This window comes from Myxine glutinosa, chromosome 9, assembly GCF_964187855.1.
Source record: "Myxine glutinosa chromosome 9, kmMyxGlut1.1, whole genome shotgun sequence".
Classification (NCBI taxonomy): Eukaryota; Metazoa; Chordata; class Myxini; order Myxiniformes; family Myxinidae; genus Myxine; species Myxine glutinosa.
The window spans coordinates 120,573,812-120,596,679 of NC_136269.1; the positions used below are offsets into that span (position 1 = coordinate 120,573,812).

Here is a 22,868-nt window from a genome sequence, read left to right on the forward strand (position 1 = left end):
TCTGAGAGAGGGCGAGGGCTTTGGGGGGGGGGGGGGCATGGGAAGGGGGCGGTGGGAGAGGTATACTCATCTGGGATTCCAGATGAGTTATTGGCTATGCTGGCTGCCATGAGCCATTTCCACCCGTACTTGTACGGGCGGAAATTTCTGGTTCGAACTGACCATTCCTCCCTCCAATGGCTCGAACCGGAGGGCCAAATTGCAAGGTGGTTGGAAAAGTTGCAGCAGTACGATTTGAATGTGACCCATAGGGCCGGGAAGGCCCATGGGAATGCCGATGCACTCTCTCGACGTCCTTGTTTAGGGGAAAACTGTAAATTTTGTGCGAGACACGAGGAGAGGGAGCAATTGGCAGACTCCACCCCTACCCTCATAGTCCGTGCAACCCGGGTGAGAGGGACAATTTTGCCACTAACCGCGGATGAAGAATTTGGAACTTTGGCTTGGAGCACGGCCCAGCGGGAGGATCCCGTACTGGGACCGGTGTACGAATGGGTTCGATTAGGGAGAAGACCTAATGGGGAAGAGGTCACCCCCCTCGGGGCGCCAACAAAGGCATATTGGGCTCAGTGGCAAACCCTGGAATTGAAAGGTAACATCTTGTATCGCAAATGGGTAGAGATTCCCTATGAGAGAACTTCCTGGCTGGTGATAGTTCCAGATAAATTCAAGAACACCATATTACAGTAGGTGCATGGTACCCGCCCCGGCGGCCATTTGGGCAGGACAAAGACAACATCTCGGGTCCGCCGGAGGTTCTATTGGGTAAATATGGGGCGCGATATATAGGACTGGTGTCGGAGATGCGACGCCTGTACTGCTAAAAAGGGACCAGCATGGAGGAAAAGGGGCCCCCTTCAATTACACCAGGTGGGGGCCCCCCTTGAGCAGGTGGCTATGGATATTCTAGGACCACTACCCCGCACCCGCCAAGGTAATAAGTACATCCTCGTTGTAATGGACTATTTCACCAAGTGGCCGGAGGCCTATGCCCTCCCCAACCAAGAAGCCGGGGTGGTGGCACAGGCCTTCGTGGAAGGATTTGTATGTCGGCATGGGATTCCAGATGAGCTGCACACCGACTAGGGTCGAAATTTTGAAAGTCAATTATTAAAAGATGTGTGCAGGCTCCTGTCAATTAGGAAAACAAGGACAACGCCCTTAAGACCTCAATCTGACGGGATGGTGGAAAGATTTAACCGAACCCTGATTCAACAATTGGCATTGTTCACCACCCGTCAGGATGACTGGGACGAACATCTCCCGTATTTGTTAATGGCCTACCGAACCAGCCAGCATGGGGCCACCGCATGCAGCCCAGCATTGCTTATGTATGGGCGGGAGTTGTGGGCTCCCGCCGACCTGCTATGCGGTCCCGTGCCAGAGTCCACTGATAAGCCGTGGGGAAGGGCTATGCACGTCACCTGGAGGAAGGCATGGAGAGGGTCCATGCCTTCGCACGCCGCCAGCTACAGCTGGCGGGTGCCAAGATTAAGCGCAGGTACGACCACCGGAGCCAGGGGAGTCAGTACACTCCGGGGATGAAGATTTGGTTCTTCAATCCCCGGAGGCGGAAGGGGTAGGTGTCCCAAACTCACCTCACCCTGGCAAGGCCCGGGGGTCGTCCTGGCGCAAATTTGTGACGTGGTCATTAAGACCAAGATGGGGCCAAGAGCCCTCCCTCGGATCGTCCACGCCGACCGGGTAAGACCCTACACCGGCGAGCAGGCGCCCTCATGGATCGCCTCAGCTTTAGAGGCCGAGGCAGGACCCAGTACCTCCAATGATGGGGGCTCATAGTGCAAGAGGACTGGGGGGTGATAGTTGGGAAATAGTGTCCAATGTAGAGGGATGGTAGATCTACCATCCCTCATCACTATTGGGGGCACATGAGCGCTAGATTATGGGGATGGCAGTGTAAGCTAGCCGAGGGCGGGCTAGGATATTGTTAGGGATTTCGAGATGACAATAGGAGACATGAGATTTAAGTCGTGACATTTGTACCAGTAGAGGGGACGTAGTCAGATTAGTTGGATGATAATGACGAGGGAGTGCTTAGTGTAAGGGAAGACGGGAAAGCACGAGTTTTAGAGGGGAGTAGTTAGTTAGATGATGCTGTGTGTGTGTGTAAAAGTGTATAAGTGGTGTATTGAAGACAACTGTCATTGTGTTGATTGAATGGACTTGCAAGGTGTGCAAGTGGGGAATATTAGGTGTGGATTAAATTGTGTGGAATGAGTGGTGTGGAGTGCATGGTGTGAAGGAGTTGATGGGGGGAAGATGGACCCCTTCACGTATACCCGGGGAGGGTAGTTTAAAGTTAGGTAGAGGGCTTAGGTAAATTGTTTGGATATTGACATCTGTTTTGCAGGTAGTAGCAAGGTATTGCTTTGATTGGTGCATGAGTCTGTGGAAATGGCTGGGCGTGTGGGCTTTGTTGGTGCATATGGTTATTCGGGCACTCCGCCACTGGTAGTCTGTCAGCCAGGTGAGGCCGCAGGTAGGCTCTGGGAGCCAGTTAGAGTCAGAGTAGTGTTTAGTGGGGCCCGAGGATCCTAGGAGAGGACCCGGGTAGCCCAATGCCAGAGAGGGCATCAGAGGGGTGAGAGAGCCAGGAGGGGCCTTCCCCGAGTTTGGGTAGTCGCAAGGAGCTAGGCAAGCTCGGGTGGCGAATTCAGTGGCGGAGGTGCGCAGGCAGTTGGACCTGCTAGTGGAGCCACATGACCCAGCCCCGAAATTGTGTGAAGGCACAGTAGGAAAAATTGGAGAGTGAGACCCAAATTCGTAGGGCACCACAGGATGGTCAATGGGAATTGGTTTTTAGAACCACATAGTTTAAAGATGCCGATTGGCAGGGCAAGACCCTGGGTAGTTTAAGAGTTAATGTCATTAGAGTATAGCTAGGATGAGAATCTCTTCGCACCATCCACATCCACTCGCAAAGGAGACGGAACTCCACACCGGGTTTTGCAAATGTTTGGATGGTAAAGACGCATCATGACGTGGATGAGACATTGTGTGTAATTCCATCTCTTCCTTCTTGGGAGGGATTGGATGACGAATTTGGTTTAGAGGGGGGATAGAAGAGACAAGACGTAGTGACGGATTTGTAAATTGTAAATACAGGGAAGGGCAAGGGTAGTGTAGGCTGACATGGGGGTTACGTCCGGCTAGGGACGAGCTTTCTCTGCTCGCTCTCCCGCACCCCTCATGTTGCATTGCCTTGTATTGTGTGTACTTTTGCGCCCTTTCCTCCGCTAACTCTCTGCTTTGTCTTTCCTCCCCACCCATGGACCCATATTTTTGTTGAGGGGGGTGTGCAGGAACCCTGAGCTGTGTGGCTGCACTTTGCTACACCTGTGCAGCTGCACTCTGCTGCCTCTTGCTGCACCAATACACCCTATGGACCACACGTTCTGTGGCCTGGCAGCTTTGCTGGAGCAGACATTTGCTGCAAACGTTATCTTGCCCTGCGGACCACTGGTTTCTAAGTGGCGTCAAAGTCACGCAGATGGACCATCTAAGATTGGCCCTGCAATAAAACGGACACGGTTTGTGCCTTTTATCCTTTGGTGTGTCAGGAAGGAAGACCAAGTTTTTATTACGGCACACCGAAGACGAAGCAGGAAGACGCAAGAAGCAGCAGCCCAGCAGCAAAGCCAACATTTATTTGAAATGATGATTGTGCATTTTGTGCATTTTTGTGCATTTCTTGTATATGGTGTATTGGTGCAGTGCATTCTGTTTTCTCTCCTCTCAAAAATTCTTTCCCACAAAAAGAACAGGTTGTAAATAGAGATTATAGAGATGTAAATAATTAGATTAGTCTTGTAAATAACATGCTCCCCACCGGCTTTATGTGTAGTTTGAGAATTATTTCCGCAATTCGGTTAGCTGTGGGTGTGAGTCTGTTAGTTAGTACACAACGCAGTAGATGGGACATATCTAGTGTTGTAAAACTGTCACACACAGGGTGTTAGGTTAAATGTAGAGGGGAACCACACCTAAGTGTCACACGTAATTTAAAAAGTAGTCCTGAACCTTGCTCAAAACCGGTCGTTCTCACATGTGTGGGTTCGGCTCGGGAACGAGCCTGGCGAAGGAGGGGGGCAGTGATACGGTTTTGAGATTTGTAAATATGACCATTAAAGGTTAAAGTTTTGCCCCCCATAGTTAGTCCACAAGCAACACGTAGGCCCACTTATAGTATTAGTTATGTCATAGTATATGTAAGAGTAGGCCATTTCCCTAGTAATATCTGCGTTGTGTAAAGAAATGAGCTTAGGTCCCTTTCATCTTTGCACCACCCCCCAATTCCATCATGGGCATAATCGATCTCGCGCCCCATTTGGCATCCCTCAACTTTGTTACGCTTTGGCTACCCGCAATTTGTTACGCTTTGACTGCCGGCAGTGTTCGCTGCCCTTTGTTCGCTCGAACTAGCCAAGTGATACGAGGAAGGCCCGAAAAGAGGGAGGAATCGGGGTGTGGCGAAGTCGAGGAGCGCGTCAGAAGGTGATGACGGTAAGGGCACCAGCCAACCAGGGCTCTGAGGGCATGGCGTGATAGGGCGTGGTACGAGGCGTCTAGCAAGTGCTGGAAGGTTCGCTGGGCAGGGCTATATAAGTCGTTGCACAAAGCCCTTAAAAAGGACTGACCCGGAGTTATGGGAAAGGACTTGTTGGAGGACGTGTTAGAGGACTGCCCTTATGAGGACTTATGCAAGTGGACTCGTTGGGTGAAAGAATTGCGCTTTGTAAAGAGGACTTGCTACCGGAGGATTCGTTGGAAAAGAACCTATGCAAGAGGATTTGCACGAGGACTTGGGGAATTGAAGAGCGCATTGTGAGCGCATATTGAACTATTACGTACGCAGCCACGCAAGTGATTAACCGCCAAAGCCCAGCCCTACCGTTCGCCCCGTAATTATCCTGTGCGCGCCAACAACACACGGAGAGCTCCTGCCGTCTGTTTCATCTACTTTGCGGTGCGAGCTGGGGACCGGAGAGGGCGAGCTGCCTGGATGACATCCCTGGACATGCTGACCTGTTCGTCTGCAAACCCCGTGTGAGTGTGTCTGAGTGTGAACGGGCCCGTTTGTCCAGGGAATAAGTATAAGACTGTTTAAGGCTGCACTGTGTCTTCTTCTGCTGATCATTGTACACTGTGTAAATAAATCTTGTTCTTCCTTTCTTCCCAATTCGACCGTTTCTGTGATTTCCATCATTGGGTAAGCGTGGCACGATTAAGAACCGCTTGGATCGGGGTTTAGTCATTGCTAACGGCTCGGGTCACGGGTTCGCCACCGCTCGGCGTATTCACCAACACCCGTGATTCGGGCTGGGCTTATTTCGTCGTTTCAGGGCAGCGTTAGTACTTAGGTAATAGTGAATCTGGTCCTACAACCCTATTTAACACTGTCCGGGAAGGACGTCATAGGTCCCGGGTCCCGTCGGTCAGTCAAAGACAAGGGGACTAATCGCCCCTTGGTAAGGGGAAAAGGCCGGCTCTGAGATCCGCAACAATATTGTTACGGTTTTTAGAACCTTCACTAGTAAATTTTAGTAAATGTTTCCCTTATAAATGTTCCCCTGTAAATATCCCCATCAATTGGCTTGTTAAAGATCGCACCCTAGTTAGTCCATGTACAATACGTAGCGAACCATAGGACCTCTCCGTAGTTATTTCATTATTATGTGTTTCAGTTAAGGATCTGTTCCCAATAGTTGAATCTGCGTTGCATTAATCAAATAAGATAGGCCCCATTCCGTCCATTTTGCTCTCTCCAAATTGTGATACTTCGCTTGCCAGCGCGTTCGCCGCCGTTGCATTGGGCTGTTTTTGTTGGCACCACGCCGCCATAAGCCATGCGGTCAAGCGGAGGAAGAAGGGGGCGGAGCCACAAGAACAGGGTGTGGCACGTCGACGCATCATCAGAGGTGGAGTCAGCGAGCCCTTTGCTGGCCAACCAGCGCCGCAGTGAGCCAACCGGTAGGCGTGTCATTAGAGCCGGCGGCTTGATTTCTACACGGGCAATAAAAGCGGCTGCGAGGGACTGCTTGAGAGAGACGAGTGAGAAGGTACAGATGAGAAGAGAAGGAGCTGCTGAAGTGCGCTACGAACTGGCATCTCCCCCATCTTGTTCAAGAGAGAGAGCGTTGGCACGAGCCATTTATTACATACGGAGCATCCCAGTCTCACCGCTATATGCAACATCCGCTCGCGGTCAACGATACGCGCTCGCTGCCTGCCAGGGTTTTCCCGCCACGACGCGAGTCGACTCCTGGAGCCGGACCTCGATGCCTACCGTCTGCCTGAGCCTTCTCATTCCTTCCAGTCATTCCTGCCTGCTATTCCCCTTTCGTGTAAGTCTGTGTGTTTGACCTGGGCGTTGATAATTAAGACTGTTTTAAGGTTTGCCCTGTGTATCTGCTTTTTCCTACTTGTAAATGCCCTTCTTTCGTTTCCTCTTTTAGTATAGAAATAAACCTGTGTCTTCCTTTACCCTTTTTGGTTCTTTGGCTTCCTCTCATCCGGTCACTTTAGTCTTTTCCCCATTGGTACCTGTGGCACGATTTGGCCAACGCTCAGAATCGGGTTAGTCGATTGCTAACGGCTCGAATCGCGGATTGCTAAACCGCTCGGCAAATACCATCTTGTCCGTGGTTCGAGCGGTACTTGTCTCCCTGCTTTGCGGAGCGATTGGTAAAGGTATTCGGGAGAACACCTTGACCAATAACCCTGACCAATTTCACCCCGCAAAGGAGCGTTATAAGTACCAGGACTAGAGACGGCCAGCTTAACAGGCCAAGGGGATTAACCCGCCCTTGCTAAGGGGAGTGCCGTCTGAGATCCGTAACAATATATATATATAATTAATAAAAAATGTTTTTTTTAAAATAAAAAAGTATTTTGTAAAATTCCAAGTGATTATTCACCATTGATTCATCGGGCCAAAAACGATATATAATAGCATGATATTTCAAAAAGTTGTGGATGGATTATGACAAAACTTTGTGGATGAGTTGGGTAGGCGACAAGAACAAGCCGATTGTATTTTGGTTCTGGTCCAAATCAAGATCTGGCCTATCGGTAGATACAAAACGTAAACTGTTCAGCCTGGTGGAGGTATGCTCTCTACCCACTGCTCTTCTAGTTCATATATTGTCTCCTTCCCTTTGGTTTTTGAAAGCTTACTGATGAGATCATTTTTGAAGAAAATTGCAATTTGACCTTTTGATCTCAATATTTGACCTTTAAAAAAAAATAATTTGTATACAAGATCGAGGCTAGTATAAGAGCTAACATTAATCACAAAAAGACAAACTGACACATAAAACATAAGATAAAGGGAGCGGTTGACAAGATGGGGAGAAAGAGGGAAGCACGCAAGTACAACATTTGAGAGCAGGGACATCGGGAGATCTGTGGGAGGGAGAGGGCTTTGGGGGAGGAGGCACGGGAAGGGAGGTGGGAGAGGTATAAAACACATGGACCCTGCTTCCAGGAAAGAAGTCGGAATTTAAAAAATTTGAAAAAAAAAAAACATGACCTGGTCAAATGTCATGATGTGAACCATGGTCAATATGAAACCTTGCACCATGGTTAAACTTTTTTGCGAAGTTGGTCACCTGCAACAAAAAATTCCATCAAAAGTTTATTTCAATGTTTCAGCCGGTCAACCATCAGTTATATCTTCTCTTTTCTCTCTCGAGCCCCTATATCATCTTCTTCCTCTCTTCTTGCTCTTTGCCCCTCACCAAGCCTCGCCTTTGCCTCAGGAGGTCCTCGGTCCCGCCCCCATATGCTCCAAGCCCCCATATACCCGAAGGCGTGCCTCCTGGAAATTTTGTGAAACGGAAGACTATCTCGAAATCCGAGGTCGCGTTAAATAAATTCGGTGTCCTTGGCAGTGCAAAAAGGTTGGAAGATTTTTGTGCTTAAGTTTAGGCAAACACATCCATGGTGAACAACCTTTAAATCCTTTGGGAATTCTCAAGCACAGGTAAGTATTAAATTTCTATGTACATCGAGTTTGTTCAATGGTTGAAGTTTTAACGTTTCATGCTATTCCCCATTTTCATGTACAATATTGCTTTTCTCCTTCCTCAACAGAATTTGAGCTTTTCCATCCTCAAAAAGATGCCGAAGTTGGTAAGTTGTTTCTAAAATTGTATTTTCCATAATTGTCTTTTTGTGTCTATTTGGAATGTTTGAGACAACATATCGACAATTTTGTTTCGAGTGATGATCATGGAGGTATCGGACTGTATGACGATGATAGAAATCGGTGGTTATGTCTCCGTAACTTAAATCATGTGAAATATCTATCGTTGTAAGTTCCATAACTTGTAATACAGATTCACAAAAGCTGCCAAAATGTCATAGCTCTCCGGTTACCTGTTCAGATCCCCACCTACCACCACTATTACAATTGTTTCTCACCTTACGTTCCCATTTTCCTCCACCCAAATCCCTTTTCTCTTTCTTTCTTTGTTGTATTTTTTCTTGCTTGTGCTTTGTTCGCTGCAACATAACAAGGAAGAGATTATGTTACCATAGTACAAGTGACAAAAGTACAAAGTTCAAGTTTGTGTTCAGGTGTGGCTGGTAATAACGCAACGGAAAGCCATATTAATCCGCAAACAGTCATTGCTATGCAGTGCCAACTACATTTGAACACGACCAGTTTTTTTAATTCGTATTTATTTTTCTTTTTTTTTCTTTCATTCTGTGTTCAATGTGTCGATGGATAAAATGTACAAAACATGAAGTGAAACGTGAACTCATAAAAAGCGAATGGTACTGTAAAGGTGAATTCGTTAAAAGACACCACGGCCGCGAACAAAATGAAAACAACTGTCGGGGATGCCTCTTCGTGGTGATTGTACCCACACAACGCAAGTCAGGGGCCAAATCTTCCCCATTCTTCCGTTGCCCGGATTCATCAAGGCAGTGCGGTCACGATCAGAGTGTCGATCAGTCCCCATGGATCGGCCCCTTCCCTCCCCCCTCTCTCCTCCTCCCCTCCTCCTCCTCTCCCTATCTCTCCTCCCCTCCTCCTCCTCTCCCTATCTCTCCTCCCCTCCTCCTCCCATCCTCCCCTCCTCCTCCTCTCCCTATCTCTCCTCCCCCCTCCTCCTCTCCCTATCTCTCCTCCCCTCCCTATCTCTCCTCCCCTCCTCCTCCTCCTGTCCCTATCTCTCTCCCCTCCTCCTCTCCATATCTCTCCTCCCCTCCTCTTCTCCATATCTCTCCTCCCCTCCTCTTCCGCCTCTCCCTATCTCTCCTCCCCTCCCTATCTCTCCTCCCCTCCCTATCTCTCCTCCCCTCCCTATGTCTCCTCCCCTCCTCTCCCTATCTCTCCTCCTCCTCCTTTCCCTATCTCTCCTCCCCTCCTCCTCCCCTCCCTATCCCTCCTCTCCCTATCTCTCCTCCACTCCCTATCTCTCCTCCCTCCTCCTCTCTCTCCTCCCCTCCCCCTATCTCTCTTCCCCTCCCGATCTCTTCTCCCCCCCCCCCCCTCCTCTCCCTATCTCTTCTCCCCTCCTCCTCTCCTCCCTCCCCTCCCGCTCCTCTCTCTTTTCCCCTCCTGCAAGATCGATTGGCTGTCTCCATGCCGGGCTTGTTCGAGAGAACTATCCGGAGCTATGCAACAACAACAACAACAACGAAGTGAAAAGAAAGAGAATCAGGAGACATTTTGACTGAGAGGGAAGTATGCATATGATATCTCGTGCTTGTCTATTACAGTTGAACATTCGAGTCAACACCAGTGAAGTAGAAATGAACTACACCTTCAATGCAGGATCACGAGCCAGGATCTTATTTGACCAGGTAAGTTTTCCTCATATAAATTTGATCCATTTCTCCCCCATTGCTCTAATCAAGCTTCCACAAAATTGAGATACTTCCATAACTTTCAGAAATGTATACACAGAAACTTATACTTTCACGCTTTCCAAAATTCATGGCACTTAACACCAGGAAGCCTGGAAATTTCCAGAAAATTGTCCTACCGAGAACCATTTCAGCAGCCATTTTGACTGTTCAAACACAGGAAGGAAGAGGAATTTAAAAAACTGAAAACAGTCACAATGATTGTTTCGGCCTTCCTATTGTCAACGGTCACTAACCCGAACACTCTTCACCGATCATCCTGTCACTCATAAAATGTTCCTATGTCTTTAATTCTTTCTGCACGAACAATTTTCCAAGAGTTTTCATTCTTTGTCCACATCATTTCCCCTACTCCTGCCAATTGCCCCCATGGCGCTTTCAATTGAACGAACTACATCCTTCATGTTTCCTATTCTCCTGCACGTTTTATATTCAGGTAGTTCAAACTATCGGTCTGCGCGAGTCTTGGTATTTCGGCCTACAATATCATGACCCAACGACCAATCAGCCAGTGTGGATTCAGCTCGATAAAAAGGTGCGTCGTACTGTATTCTCCAGGCTCAGCAACGCAAGCACAACATTTGTTTAATTGTTTCGACAAATTTCTTCTTTGTAGTTTTTTTTTTTTTTTTTTTTTCTAGTTACTTTTTCCTTTGATCACAAACTGTGATCTTCTCCATCTCCATATCTGAAATGAATCCAGTGTATACTCCCAGACTGACAGCAGAGTCACTTAAATCATATATTAGTACATCTTCGGATTGAAGGAAGAATATTAATTGTGACAAAATAAATAGCTCAGTGATAATTATCATAAATAAGATAAAGCTTGAGATTTTTTTAGTTGATTGTGTCCTATTGTTTCACACAAAATTATCATTCTACATTATTATGTGTATCAATGATATAGATGTGTATCATGTGATGTGTTCCTGATGTGAGGGTGCATTACAAGTTCCAGCAATTTCTAGTATTACGAGTGAAAAGCCCGTCAAAGATGATGCGTTGGAACAGTTTATTCGAAGGTGCAGCCTCGTGAGCGTGCCAAAGTTTGAAGCCTTGGCCGAGTGTCAGGTGTGCTTATATCTTCTTTATTTATTGGACATCATACGGATGGAAATGAAAACTCGTTTTACTCTGTCTGCGATGCACATCACGTTCAGCGAATTTCACCTCTTTGCGCCTTGTATTTCTTATTATTAAAAAAAAACTCTTCTGTACACCGCCTAGGCCCTAGAGGCTCGGTTTGCAACACAGTGCACAATATATATTTTTGTTTTGTGTGCAAGATCGAGGCTCGTGTAAGAGCTAACATTAATCACAAAAAAAAACCGGACACACAAAACATACAATAAAGGGAGCGGGAGACAAGATGGGGCGAGAGAGGGAAGAACACAAGTACAACAGTAGAGAACAGGGACACGGGGAGATCTGTGGGAGGGAGAGGGCTTGGGGGGGTGGAGGCATGGGAAAGGGTGGTGGGGGGGGGAGGGGTGGGAGAGGTATAAAACACATGGACACAGCTAGGACTTCCAGGAAAGAAGTCGGTATTTCAAGAAAGTGGATCTGGGGTGAATTAGCGGGGGTAGAAAAGATCAAGGGTTTGGATGGGAGAGGATACGCGATGGTGGGGAACAGCCGTTTTAAAGACCTGGAAGGAGGAGTGGGATTGATGAGAGTGACGGAGTTTGTTCCAGAGGCGGGAGTAAAGAGGAATGAAAGAGTGAAGGTGAGCAGAGAGTCTTTATTTTGGCAATTTCACCAGAAGAGGGTTGCTGGCAGATCTTGTGCGACCTGTAGGAATATTTGGGGGACAGAGCACAGATAGAGCTGGGGGAGCTCGGCCGGAGAGGAGTCGGGAGAAGACAGAAACCACCAACCTGCCTGCAGTGAGTGGGTGAAAGGCCCTCAGAGCTAGCTCCATTGTGGGAGATTCCAATGATTCTGAAAGCTTTGGTTTCAACAGCATGAAGCCGAGCTGGGTGTGAGGTAGGAGCACCAGCCAAGAGGGGAGAGTAGTATTCCATTGAGCTGTGGATGAAAGCCTTGTATGTGGTGAGGAGCTCAGGTGTGCCAAAGAAGGACTTCACACCATGGAGGATGCCCAGTCGGCGACTGGCTTTGGAGGCCAGCATGGAAATGTGGTTTTCCCAGGAAATATCATGGCAGATAGTGAGACCCAAAAGCTTGAGTGACAGAACTTCTTGGAGAGGATTGTTGACAAAGTAGATGGGAGGGTTGTCCAGTCGGCTTTTTTGGAGAGACATAGTAAGAGTGTGAGATTTGTCGGGATTGAAAGACATGTTCCAATTGTTTGACCAGTCTGTGATTTTGTCCAGGTCTGCAGAGAGTGAGGAGGCTGCAGACTGCCAATCTGAGGGATGAGGAATGGGGCGGCAGAGAGTGGAGCCATCAGAAAAGAGATGGAGAGGATTTTCCAGAGTCGGAGAGATCATTGATGAAGACCAGAAAAAGCACAGGGCCCAGAACACTGCCTTGGGGAACTCCAGCCTGAACAGGAAGAAGAGATGAGAGAAACCCATTCAGGGCCACACGTTGACAACAACCAGAGAGGAAGTCCGCAAGCCATGCGTGAAGATTTCCATGGATTTCGCTCTTTCACGAGCCTCGATCTTGTATACAAAACAAAAAAACAAAAAAAATAAATAAATACCACAGGAGGAGAGTTTGGTGAGCAGAGCTGGGTGCCAGACCGTATCGAAGGCACGTGATATGTCAAGGGAGACAGCTGTGATTTCCTGTTTGGCATTGAGGACCTCCATCCATTGTTGAGACAGCAGAAGCAGCATGTTCAGAGGAGAATGACCTGGTCTGAAACCAAATTGATGATCAGAGATCAAGCCATTGGAGAAAAGGAAGGATTTGATATCCGAAGCAATGATGGATTCCATGACTTTGCTGATAATTGGGAGCAGGCTGATTGGTCTGTCGTTGCAAGGATATGTTTTTGCACATTTTTTGTGTAAAGTGGTAATGTTGGCTGATTTCCAAACTGATGGCAGATGACCTTGAGCAAAAGAGAGGGTGAAGAGAATATAGAGGGTGTGAAAGAGTGGCAGAGCAGGATTTTAGGACCCGTGGGCTGATGCCGTCTGGTCCAGTTGCAGAATCAGAGTCGAGGTTTGACAAAAACTTCTCCACCTTGTCAGGAGAGAAGGTCATAGAGTCCAGGAGCAGCTGGGTACAACTGGGTACAGAGAGGGATGGGTTTGGGACACAAGATTTTGAGGCAAACACAGAGTTGAGGCATTCAGCATTGTCATGTGCGGTGTCAACTGTGTAGCCATTTGAGGTAAGGGAGGGGATGGAGGGGGAACAAACACCTGAAACAGATTTGACCAGATGTCACCAGGAATGGAGGAAGGAGACAGGTTTGAGAGTTCACTCTTGAGAGTAGAGAGATCGTGCTTGCACAATACCAGCTCTCCTGAGGGTAGACACACTTGTTCCGCGCTTGGTGGAAGGAACCGAGATTGCCTTCAGTTGGATTAGCCTTCCAAGAGGCAAAGCAAGTCGTTTCAGGCCAACTGCCTCACCACAAGATTCCGTGTACCATGGACGGGAGGAAAGGTATGACAACTGAAGACGAGATGGGATAAATCTGTGCATGAGAGAGAGCAGTTTACTTTGGAGGAATTCCCAGGAAGAGTTGATGTCAGAGGCGGTAGAGATGGGAGACCAGTCCAGATGATTGATGGCTGCTTGAAGACCGTGCCAGTTGGCCTGAGTGAAATGCCAGACTCGTCGACGCTGAGGAGGCTCTCTGAGAATGGTCAGAGAGATGTCCACTTTAACAAGCAAATTATCAGAAGAACCGATTGGAGTCGAAGAAGAGCAGCAGACATTTGCAGGGAAGTTTGTCATATCCAAGTCTAGAAGAGAAGATGCTCCGTTGTTGACTGAGATCCAGGTCGGGAAATTGACAGATTGTATCAGTCCCAATGAGTCACAGAAGTCCTTTGCTGAGGTGCCATGGCTGGTGTGAGAGGTACCCACACCCAGCCAGCTGGCATGATGACAGTTGAAGTCACCACATATGAGGAAGAGAGAGTTGGGATGAGTGGATAGAAGTTGGTCCATGTTGTGAGACAGCGAAATGTAAATGGCGTCATCACTGTTTAGAGGACGGTACACAACACATACTGTATGAACAAAAGGTGGGAGCGGAGAAGAAGCTGTGGCCAGAGATACTCCTGGGGGTGGGGTGGAGAGAGGGCAGTGCAAGGAAAGTGAGGAAGAGAGTTTTCAATAAAGATAGCAACCCCACCACCAGGACGAGGCTCAGGTCTATCACACCGGAGGAGGGACTATCTAGGAAGACATATTAAGGAATCAGAGACATCTTGAAGGAGGAAAGTTTCTGTTAAGCAGATTACGTCTGGTTTGACAGAAGCAACCTGTATGGAGAGATCAATCAGGTTTGAGCGAAGGCCCTGGATGTTTGAGGTCCACCATACCGTTAAGGAAGAGGGAGGGGGAGCATCGGGTGCAGGACAGGGGAGGGGAGGGGTAGGGTAAGATCAGGAAGAGGAGGAGGTCGGGAGAGCCATTGATAGTGTGTCAGAGATTGCAGAAGAGTTTGGAGAAAGGGAAGGATGAGGAGGACAAAAGGTTTGATGGTGATGGGATGAGGCACAGTGAGGGGTTGTTTGAGAGGGGGGGCAGAGCAAAGTAGCAGGTTGGAGGAGGTGGAGGCATGAGATAGAAGGGAGACGAAGTGAGGAGGAGGCAGCTTTTCGGAGGAGGGGGAGGGGGAGAATTGGAGAAAGATGGTCGGGGGGAAGATTTGAAGGGGAGGGGCAAGGGGGGAGTTTTGAAGGGGAGGGGAGAGGGGGCAGATTTGAAGGGGAGGGGCAAGGGGGGAGATTTGGCGGGGAGGGGCAAGGGGGGAGATTTGGAGGGGGGGGGCGAGCGGGTATTTTAGGAGGGGAGGTGTGAGGTGGGAGTTTAGAAAGTGGATGATTGATGAAAAACGAACATTTATTACAAACTGGGTTTATTGTGATTTTCAAGTCAGAGATCCGTTTGAAAAGGAGAGAGGAGGGGTGGAATGAAGGTGAGTTTAGAGAACTAGGGCATGCCCGTACTATATATAAGCTAGGACGTGCCCGTACGTGGGTGCCCGTTCCTTGCCAAAAAAAAAAAAAAAAAAAAAATTTGTGTAGGGGTGTGTGTGTGTAAACATCCTAGGGCGTGCCCGTACGTGGGTGCAAAAAAACATGCGTGCAAACAACAACAACAAAAAAAAACTTTGAAACCACGTGGCAGTAACGACCACAGAACCCCCCCCCCTCTATTTACATGAATGGTTTGGTCCATTCGCAACGACCACAGAACCCCCCCCCCCCCTCTATTTACATGCAATGGTTTGGTCCATTCGCAACGCCAAAGCGAACGGCGAACGGCTAAATCGCCATAGCTCGGTAAGTACTTGTCCGATTAATTTCAAACCTTGAAAAGGCACATCCTCGGGTCCCCAGCAATATACCTGGCAAGTTTCAAGTATATCGGACCGGTAGTTGTCGAGAAATCGTTGTCGCATACATACACACACACATACACACAGAGATTAATGGAATTATAGATAGATGTAAGGAGAAGGAACTGTAATATATTGAATTTTTTTTTGAAGTGGAATGAATTGAAGAGGAAATTGAATTCCGTTTGAACAAATTGAATTGAATTGAAGAGGAATTCCAATAGAAGACATTTTTCTTTGATGGAAAATGTTTTTCGAGTTTGTTTTATTCTCAAAAATAGACCGGGGTGAACACACATTCGTGTTAAAAGATTGGCCTTTAAAACCTACCCTTATGAAGGGGGACAAACATCTGTACAAACACACAAACTGACATTATGTTTTATATGGTACATAAAGGGAAGACAAGGAGAAGAAGAGAATAGTATCTCTGTATGAAAACCTTGTAGAATCAAAAACAACTTTGCCAATTTACATGCATGCTCTGTATTTTATGCACATCTAAACCTCTGGACGAAACAAGTTGAGCTCCCATGATCAGAAATCGAAACATCGAAGCCCGGGTGATTGCGCGGGCTACCATCATGTATTAATGTGGCAAATTTCAGAACAATCAGCCAGGTGATAAGGGAGGAGTAGCAAAAATAGCAGGAAGTTAACGGATGGACGGACAGACATCCGGGCATCATGATCCATTTTTAGAATGTCATCTCTTCGAGATGGAGATGAGATGACCGAAAAAGGAGGCGGTTACAAAGGAATATGATGGAGCATGGAGATGTTTAAGATAATGAAGGGTATCGATAAAATAAGTGCAGAAGAAGAATTATTCAGCACAGTAGACAGTGATAGGACCAGGGTCCATATCCTGAGTGTGAAAATGAGGAGCGTTAATATGGTAGTGCGGCAAGGAATCCTTCACTCAGAGTAGTTAATGCATGGAATTGTCTCCTTGGAAAGGTAGTGGCAGCAGTAACAGTAGATAAGTTTAAATTAGAATTAAAAGCATTGGAGGTACCTGGAAGCATTGGAGATGGAGGGGTGTTGGGATATTGGCAGGACTTTGAAGTAGCTCGAGTATCGCTGGGTGATTGTGTGCATCTGTGCGGAGTGTCGTGTCTGAGGTCTCGCCAAGGTGTAGTGTGTGTTGTATACATCTCACCCAAGAACCCCTCACCCGAATAAAAACATACAGCACACACTTTTTAATTTATTTAAACACTTAAAATAAATATATTTCCCCATTTTTATCTTTCCACCTTTGGGATATCCCTGAGCATGCCACATTGTCTCATCCCCACTCCTCCCTTCATTCCCCCAATGAAGTTACATCACTTTGATGGATATGTTTGGTCAGGTGTTGATGTGGTGCAGACATGGTGGGCCGAATGACCTCCTCCTGCATCTCGTTTCCTTGTTGTGTTGTCTTCAGGTGCAACATTGCTAAATTTGCTTTACTCACATTTTACACTGTAAAAATTGGAAAATAAACTTTAACTAATAATTATATATATTTGTATATGGACATTTGTCATTTTCAGGAAAAAGCCATCAATCGACTTATAATTGCTGTTCCTACCAAAACAATTCCCAGATATCCAACCAGACGAACGTACGAGGAGGAAATGTGACTCTCAACCTGCGAGTGCGTCTCTTCCCAGTGGATGTCAACGAGGAACTGATCATGGACATCACCCAGAAGTGTTTCTTCCAACAGATGCTTGAATCCATCACAAAGGATGAAATATTTTGTTCCGCTGAAACCTGTGTGCTGCTCGGCTCTTACGCTTCCCAGGTTCCTAATGAAACGATCGTGTTGTTGTTTGTTTATACGGCTTCATTCCCAATTTGCTTTCTAAACAGAAGACTGGAGATTTTCCAAATCCAATGCCTTGCTGATTGCAAAAGATGACAGAGAAAAAAAAAAAGGATCCTACTATATCAAATAAGGCAATTCTATGTATGTACAGTATGTATGTGTATGTCTGCTCTAGCAGGGAAAATGGCCTTAAAATGCCTCTAGTTGTTGTTTGTGTATGTCTGAATATCATAGAAAAAAAACAGGACTGGGGCGAATCTCCACCAACTCCTGCACACGTGTTGGTAGTACCCAGGGTCAGGTCACAGGTACAACCCACCCCCCCCCCCCGCGAATGGGGTGGGGGGGGGGGAAGGGAGACGACTTTCAATTTCTGCCTCTACACACGCCACAGTGAAAGCGGTTTACTGAACCCGGCTGCAGACAGGGGTTTGTTAGCCAAGGCACATGTATTTCCCCCAATTTCCCCACTATCCCCCCCCCCCCCACCCCCCCAACCCCACCTAGGCTGTTTTGGAAGGGAGTGGGTGTTTCTGATTTTTAAAAACACCCACAAAGCAATTGTTGGAGCAAAAATTGGCTGAATTAATAGTAAATCAGACCAGTTCTCTTTGTTAATCCAGTTGGCGGTTTATTGCAACTTCAACAATGAACACGGTCTGAAAGACATAAGAACAAACATAATCATCAGTAATGATTAAGAATCCTCTATCTCCCCCCAAGTCTTCGGCATGGAAAATATAAGTGTATAACAAGTATGTGTGTCTTTTGGCATGACAAAGACTGAGAATATGAAGAACATATGTAACTAACTTTGAAGCTAATTGAAGAACTGGTGAACCAGAAACCAAACACAATGTCAGTAATGGTCAATGCCAGAATCACATGTCATAGTCAGAGTGCCAGGCAGGCTTGCTCATGCTTCGGCCGGACCGTCTGGGTGCAGCAGCTGGTTTGTCAAGCGCAGGGCGTGTGGTAACCGCATTGGGTTTGGGATCACTGACTTGAGGAGGTGACATTGGAGGCGCTGCACTCATATGCCGAGTTACCTGCGATGACTTAGCCATAGATGGGGATGTAGCATCATCAAAGAGTTGATGGCGGCCAGGAGGGCTCCGGTTGACTCTGGGTGATTCAACAGGAAACGTAGCACGTGGCTGTGGTGGAGTGGTGTCAGAGTTGATGGTGGGATGTTGCGGTGGCATTGGACTAGTAATGGATGGGCCACAAGCCTCTTTGTGACTGGCCGGGGTTGTGGTGTGCACAATGCATGGGTGTGGGATGTTCTGCCGAACCATTGGTCTCTGCACTCCAATATCACCATCGATCGTCAATCTTGGTAGGGGCGTTAGCACAGGAATGTACTTTCGCAGGAATTTCCTATTGCGCAGAGTAACCCTTCCCGAACCGTCAACTCTTACCACATATTGATCAAACTGGCGAACCTCGATGATGATGCCGGTTTTGTCCCATTTGAGGGGGTGTGGCCCGGTCTGATTCTGGATGCGAACACAGTCGCCGACAACAAGGGGCAAGAGTCTCTTGGTATGTTCAGATCAGCGCTCAGCGTCTCTCATGTGGCGGTTGCGAAGTGCTTCCTCCCGAGCCTCCAGAGTCCCACGCCAGGTGTTATGAGGATTGTATCTGCCAGGTGGTATTGGGATGAAGTCTCGAATTTGGCGGCCAAAAATGCACATCGCTGGAGAGAGTTTTGTGTCTCTGTCTGGAGTATTTCTATACTGGAGCAGTGCACGTTGGAATGCATCGGTATCAAGGCCTCCATTAGGGCTAGTGTTGTCCATGAGAAGACGCTTCACAGTCTTGACACCAACTTCAGCACGGCAGTTGCTATGTGGATAAGCTACTGAGGAGAGTCGATGATGTACACCCCAGTCCTTGAGGAATTGACGTGGTGCGACAGCTGTGAATTCAGGACCACCATCGGAAGCTAATTCATCAGGGATACCAAATGTGACAAAGGTACGTCTTAGGCAAGCGATGAGTCCACCTGCACCATGTGAGGCTCTCTCAACTATCGGCCAGTTAGAATACCGGTCGACCACTACCAAGTAGTTGCATCCTTTGTAGTGAAAGTAGTCGGCACACATGCATTGGAATGGATAATCTGGAGGTGTCAGAAGAGTGGGTGGTGCACTTGGATTGGAGGGCGCAATCTGATTACAATGGTAGCACCCAGCACGAAGGGCCGCAATGGCAGGGGCGATGCCAGGCCAGAAGATGGAAGACTCGGCTCTCGCAGTCATAGAGGTGACCCCTTGATGGGCAGCGTGCAGAGCGGCTAACACCTCGTCCCTGAGAGATGGTGGTATAAGGACACGATCCTCGTAGAGTATGACACCATCAACTATATGTAGACTATCTCGAAATTGGAAGTATTCGCGTAGGGGTCCAGGGAGCTCATGACGGAATTCAGGGATACCTGACTCGATAAGGTCAACAAGGCTCTGCATGTTATTGTCACTCGCTATTGCGGTTCGAACCCTGTCCCATGTTACAGATTTGAGGCTGAGTGAGGCGAGGGAGGACATAGCAGACGTGGAAACATACTCGTTGGGGGTTTCTGGTGCTGATCTACGTAAGCCACTCAGGAGGGTTTTGGAATGCGTCAGGATGATGGGTGTGGAATCAATGGCCGCCATATCGTCAGTGAGGGTCAGTTTCACAGGCTCTCCAGTAGGGTGGCATGAGATGCAGTCTGTGGCGCGATGTCTAATCCCCGGCACATGGACCATCCGGAACCTGTATCGCAGGGTCTTCTCCTTCAAGTTCCTAAGTCGAGCGTTAGAAATATCCTCTAGACTTCGATCATTAAAGGTCCTGAGCATAGGTTTGTGGTCAACAGCGATTATGAGGTCTTCACATCCCAGAACAAAGTATCTGGCCTTGTCTAGGGCATCAGCAACTGCTAGGGCCTCACCCTCAACTGGTGCATAACGTGATTTAGCAGGGTGGGTGAATCTGCTGCCAACGAGTGTGATTTTCCATCCTGTGTGACAACAGAAGGGTTTTATGTTGGTACAGGTACAGTGTTTCTGCAGTAGCCAGAAGCCAATGCCAGTCTTGGACCAGTCTGTAGCGAGGCACGTGGGCTTGTTTGAGTCGAATATCCGGACACCCTCCTCGATCTCACTGGCAATGACAGCTTTCGACTCTTCAAATGCATCTTGGAGGTGCTCATCCCACTTAAACGGTGTACTAGGTTTAAGTAGTTGCCGGAACGGCAACATATTCTCAGTCATACTGAAAGCGTATGACACTTGATTGACAAGTCCAAACCAAGAACGTACATCTGTGATGTCCTTGGGTGTTGGGAAATCGAGGATCGCGCGTAGGTATTTCCTGCAAGGACGGACACTATTGGGAGTTATTTCGAACCCAGCAAATTCCACTATATCTTCGCCAAACACAAACTTGTCAGGGTTCAGGGTGATTCCATTCTGTCCACAGGTGTCAAGCCACTGAACAGCCTGGAAGAAACTGTCTGCCAGCGTGTCAGACCAGAGCAAGACGTCATCAACGCATTTGGTCTTATTGGGGATGTCAGACACGATCTCGTCATAACGTCTTGTATATCCATCGCCAGACGCAATATACCCTTGAGGGGCTGTTTTATAGCGGTATCTACCCCCAGGGTGTGATGAAGGTGGTCAGGTGCCGGTCTTCTTTGCAGATGGGCACGCTGTGATAACCGTTCCACGCATCAAAGACCGTCTTCTTCTTACGGTTCGGAACCGATCTAGCCTGATGAAAGGGTGATGGCGTGTGATGTGTTTCCCGTGTAGCATGGGCGTTGAGGGCCTGGAAATCAACGGTGCGGCGTGGCTGGCCATTCTTCTTTGCACAGACAACCATTCTATAGCACCAGGTGACGGGTTTGCCAATGGGGACTGGTTCAAGCAGACCCAACTGTACATCGTGGTCTATCCCAACTTTGACCACATCCCGCCAGTGTAGTGGGACTGGTACCGGTGTGTGGTGTGCCACTGGTTCAGCATTAGGATCCACCATCAGTTTCATGGGCGGGCCATCCATTAGAGGCAATGTTTGATGCTCACAAGTGTTAAATGTGCTTGACTTATAGTATTCAAGGAGATACTGTTGTAGCTTCATGCGATTAGCATCAGTTGCGGGGAACGGCAGCTTTGTCGGGGGTAGTGGGGGTCGACAACGCTGAGGGCAACGGCACGCTGTAGTGGGGTCTTCCTGTAAGACTGCTGTTGCGTCCGGCTGCTGTGCTGTCAGGTTGCTGTGCTGTCAGGTCAACTTATTTCAACAACAACATGTTGATGTATTCAACATACCGGTATTCATTTTTCAATAGTGTATCATTAAAAAGAGAAGATATTAGACAGAGAATTGAAGTGGAGGATTCACTGGTGGTTTAGGTTAGGGAAAGCAAAGATGTATCTTACTTTAGTGAGGTATACTCATAGGATACTGCTATAGGGATCCTGGAGTGGGGGCATCGTATCATTTGAAACTTGGAGAAGTAGAACGGCATTCATAGAGCACATAGTCTCGCCTCGTAAGTTCATTCTGAACAAAAATAGATATTTATTGGTGTGGGTTTTGTTAAGTCAGATTCTTATTGGTGTGAGTTTTGTCAAGTCAGATTCTTAAAGGCGTGGATTTTGTCGTCAGATTCTTATAGGAGTGTTTTTTTTTAAAAGTCAGATTCTTATTGGTGTGGGTTTTGTTAAGTCCGATTCTTATTGGTGTGGGTTTTGTTAAGTCAGATTCTTATTGGTGTGAGTTTTGTCAAGTCAGATTCTTAAAGGCGTGGGTTTTTTTAAAAGTCAGATTCTTATAGGCATGAGTTGTTTTATTTTTTTAAGTCAGATTCTTATTGGTGTGGATTTTGTCAAGTCAGATTCTTATAGGAGTGTTTTTGTTTTTTTAAAGTCAGATTCTTATTGGTGTGGGTTTTGTTGTCAGATTCTTATAGGCATAAGTTTTTCTTTTTTTGAGTCAGATTCTTATTGGTGTGGGTTTTGTCAAGTCAGATTCTTATTGGTGTGTGTTTTTTTAAAGTCAGATTCTTATTGGTGTGGGTTTTGTTGTCAGATTCTTATAGGCGTAAGTTTTTCTTTTTGTGAGTCAGATTCTTATTGGTGTGGGTTTTGTTCAGTCAGATTCTTATAGGCGTAAGTTTTTGTTTTTTTAAAGTCAGATTCTTATTGGTTTGGGTTTTGTTCAGTCAGATTCTTATCGGCATAAGTTTATTTTTATTTTTTTGTCAGATTCTTATTGGTGTGGGTTTTTTAAAGTCAGATTCGTATAGGCGTGGGTTTTGTCAAGTCAGATTCTTATTGGTGTGGGTTTTGTGAAGTCAGATTCTTATCGGCATAAGTTTTTTTTTTGGAGTCAGTTTCTTATTGGTGTAGGTTTTGTTGTCAGATTCGTATTGGTGTGGGTTTTATCGTCAGATTCTTATAGGCGTGGGTTTTGTTAAGTCAGATTCGTATTGGTGTGGGTTTTGTCAAGTGAGATTCTTATCGGCGTAAGTTTTTTTTTTTTTTTGTGAGTCAGATTCTTATTGGTGTGGGTTTTGTTCAGTCAGATTCTTATAGGCGTAAGTTTTTTTTTTTTAAGTCAGATTCTTATTGGTGTGTTTTGTTCAGTCAGATT

General features: G+C 47.1%; 1 protein-coding gene across 3 annotated transcripts in view; it reads left to right on the forward strand.

Moving 5' to 3' along the window:
- The first annotated feature begins 7,827 nt into the window (after positions 1-7,827).
- The window catches only part of LOC137435013 (radixin-like), a 38,717-nt gene continuing 23,676 nt past the window's right edge, over positions 7,828-22,868 (forward strand). The window contains exons 1-6 of one of the 3 annotated variants that reach the window (XM_078784835.1): positions 7,838-8,005; positions 8,116-8,154; positions 9,754-9,837; positions 10,337-10,435; positions 16,758-16,832; positions 16,995-17,195. In XM_078784835.1, coding sequence (XP_078640961.1) covers positions 8,143-8,154; positions 9,754-9,837; positions 10,337-10,435; positions 16,758-16,832; positions 16,995-17,195 — 471 coding nt within the window. In that variant the 5' untranslated portion in view covers positions 7,838-8,005; positions 8,116-8,142. Of the gene's footprint in view, positions 8,006-8,115; positions 8,155-9,753; positions 9,838-10,336; positions 10,436-16,757; positions 16,833-16,994; positions 17,196-22,868 lie in introns of all 3 variants that reach the window. The other 2 variants (XM_068128344.2, XM_068128345.2) reach the window with 2 other exon arrangements.